Source organism: Frankliniella occidentalis, unplaced genomic scaffold (genome assembly GCF_000697945.3).
Source record: "Frankliniella occidentalis isolate FOCC.00 unplaced genomic scaffold, Focc_3.1 Scaffold535, whole genome shotgun sequence".
NCBI classification, from domain to species: domain Eukaryota; kingdom Metazoa; phylum Arthropoda; class Insecta; order Thysanoptera; family Thripidae; genus Frankliniella; species Frankliniella occidentalis.
Window position 1 is genome coordinate 67,519 of NW_026267652.1, and position 3,068 is coordinate 70,586.

Below are 3,068 nucleotides of genomic sequence, written 5' to 3' on the forward strand. Positions count from 1 at the left end.
ATTCTGCTAATGGAGTGTAGTAATGGTGTGGTGTAACTAATATTTCCTCGTGAAGAAATGTCGTGCATTAAAGTTCCCGGAGACTTTGCCACTTTCCAATCCTTCCGGCAAACACGATTCGAAACACTCGGCCTGCCTCCCTGGAAGCCCGCGGCGGCCCGGGGGCCCCGGCGACACATTCAGCGAATGGAATTCTTTCTCTGGCGGAGCGAGTCCTGTGTACTTTGTGGAGCGGGCCCGGCGGGGCTGGCACAGAGGCTGGCGGGGCGCAGGCCAACAGGGCCATATTTCACCCGCGGCGAGGGCTTTTCCTCACCCTTTGAGCAAGCTCGGGGTAATTATTAATGGAGGCTTACATCGGGTAATGAGACACAAATGGGATGATGTATGGAAGGCTACGCCATGGGGTTACTCCTGCGTATCGTGTTCCTGAATTATAGCTCGGCCCAAGCCCGCGACTGCCAGGCAAAACAGCAAAGTGTGCCATTTATTTCACCACATGTGCCAACGCCATCAAAAGCGTGCACTATGCACTTTTGTACCTCCTCTCCGCCTCTCTCTCTGCTGAGGCGTGCTGCTAGTCGGGAGTTTGATATGGTCGGAATAGAAAAGTCAGGAGTAGTTTTGTACTCATTGGTATCTTTTACTCATGCTCAAACACAACAAATGTACAAAAATAGAGTGTCACATTCAATAAAACACAAATCATTTAATATGTACAATATTGAGAGAATTGTATAAATGTATGTACAAATATCTCACTATGACACATTTTAATATCAAAATCATTCAAGATATTTTACTAATTTACTTTATGTATTATATAGAATTATAATATTTATGACTTCGTTGGGCTAGACACTGTTCCTTCAAAAATAATGATTATAACATTTTAACTTCTTCGCTCTAATCAAATTTTTGAAGCACAGCAATAAAACTCTGCAAATAAATAATACAATAGAACGATACAACACGCCCACCTACAATTAACTACTCTCAATCACTTTGCTTACAATTGGTATAGTACTACCACAACTGCCTTACAGGAAGAGATTTGTTTAAGGTATCACGATGAAAAATTATCCTAGCAATAAAATTAAATAACAAAGAAAGTACATCTTTATGTGAAAGTTTAAAACCCCACACATACTTTTTACTTTGTCATCACGTAAGAAAAAAAAGAACCTCAACTTAACAAAAACCTCAATTATTTCTAATAAAAAAAAACAAAGAAAACAAAAAGAGAGGTCCTAGTTACAACATAAACGGCGGGGAAATCACCCTGACTGAGGAACTTCAGAGCCGCGTTTGCTCGTGAGGTCAAGCACACACTCCTTGGAGTCTTTGGTGTCGTCCTGGGCCAGCCCCTCGGGCAGTTTGGTGACCGCGGCTGGTGAGTGCGGCGGCGAGGGCGAGGTTCTCGCCGACATGGACGTGCCCTTGACGGACAGGTCCATGGGTTGGTCCTGGTCCTCGGCCAGGCCGCCCAGCGCGGGGCTGGCCAGCGCCAGGTCGCCGCCGGCGCGTGGCGGGCAGCTGGGGTCCAGGAACATGAGGGTGGGGGCGAGTCCGGGGCGCGCCACGCCGGGCACGCCGGGCAGCGGCAGCGGGGGGAACAGCACGCGGGGTGACGCCACCTGGCCGGGCAGCGGCGGCGTGGTGAAGGAGGCGGGGCCGAGGGGCGACGGCGGCGACCGCACCTCCAGCTTCATGCGCGCCCCCAGCAGCTCGGGCTCGCTGAAGGGCGACGGCGTCTGGTGCGAGGAGGGCGGCCGGAGGAAGGTGTTGGGCGAGCGGCTCGAGTCGTTGTCGTTCTCGCCCGACGAGCTGTACTCGGAGTGCGAGCTGGCCGACCGCTCCGACTTGGCGGCCCTCTCGGACAGCTCCTGGAGGCGCTCGGCGCGCTCGGCGCGGGCCACCTCCTCCTTGACGTCGGCGTGCATCAGGCCCGGGTAGTCGGCCAGGCCGGGCGGGTGGTGGGCGGCGGCGCCGAGGAACGGGCTGTGCAGGAAGGCGCCCGGGTAGAAGGCCGTGGTGGGGCTGGGGCTGGAGCCCTGCGTCTGGCTCTGCTGCTGCTGCAGCAGGCAGTGGATCTTGAACCAGTTGGAGCGGCGGCCGTAGCGCGACCCGCTCTTGGACATGCCCACCAGCAGGCACTTGCGCAGGCGGCACGCCTTGCACGACGTGCGGTTCTTCTTGTTGATGACGCACGCGCCCTGGTTCTTGCACTCGGTGATGGAGCCCAGGTTGTTGTACGTCCGCCCGAAAAACGACTGCAACAAAAAGAAGAGAAACATTGCGGTTAGAAACTTGAACTTCTAAAGGGAAAACACGTCACAGCACCGTCGTCGTCTCCCCGCGCGCTCGTGGCTAATCAACCCCGATAACACCTCGCCGATAGGCGGCGCATCTTTTCGCGGGTACCGGGGCACGGCGCGGCGGGAGGATGCACCTCCGCGCCGACCCGACTTTCTCCTCCTTTAACAGGGTACTAGTAGTAAATCCACAGGGCTGGAATCCCCGCGGCGCAGCCAGGCGCGGCAAAGGCGTAAGGCCGTATGGGGCCAGGCACCGGGCAGGCACCGACCAGGCCAGGGGTCCCGGGCCGTGTCGGGACCAGCGCCGGCCGGCCGGGTCAAGAGCAAGACGTATGGCACAGTCCCGTAAAAGTCTCACCGAAAATGAGCGATAGCCGCCTCACCTCATTCTCGTGCTTTTAATTGAAACCATTAAAAGGCTTGGTCAGATTTATACGAGGGATCAGGTCTCCGCAGGCTCGGCCACAGCCCGACCAAATCGCTCATTTTCCACGTTATTAGTCGAGTTTCCCCAGATCATTTTTCTTCCAGGAGATCATCTCCGGGGCCAGCTGCAGCGCCGTGGCCCGCTACTCCCGCCGGTCGGTCGCACGAGGGGGGACCCTCGGGGATTCGAAACTTGAAAAATAAAGGAGGGGAAATGTTGCAACGACCAGCAGGAGGCCGGCGCGACGCGGCCCTCAAGGGCGGCACGGCGACCGGAGCCCCTGCCGGGTGGGGGATAGGCAACCGGCTGGGCACGGCTGCAGA

At 55.9% G+C, this 3,068-nt stretch overlaps 1 protein-coding gene across 1 annotated transcript; it reads right to left on the reverse strand.

Annotated features, from left to right (window-relative positions):
- Nucleotides 1–619: 619 nt before the first annotated feature.
- On the reverse strand, nucleotides 620–2,312 carry LOC113208579 (knirps-related protein-like). The gene has a single exon (XM_052275194.1). It carries the CDS (start codon nucleotides 2,295–2,297, stop codon nucleotides 1,278–1,280), a length of 1,020 nt encoding a protein of 339 aa, XP_052131154.1. The 5' UTR covers nucleotides 2,298–2,312; the 3' UTR covers nucleotides 620–1,277.
- Between the last annotated feature and the right edge of the window lie 756 nt (nucleotides 2,313–3,068).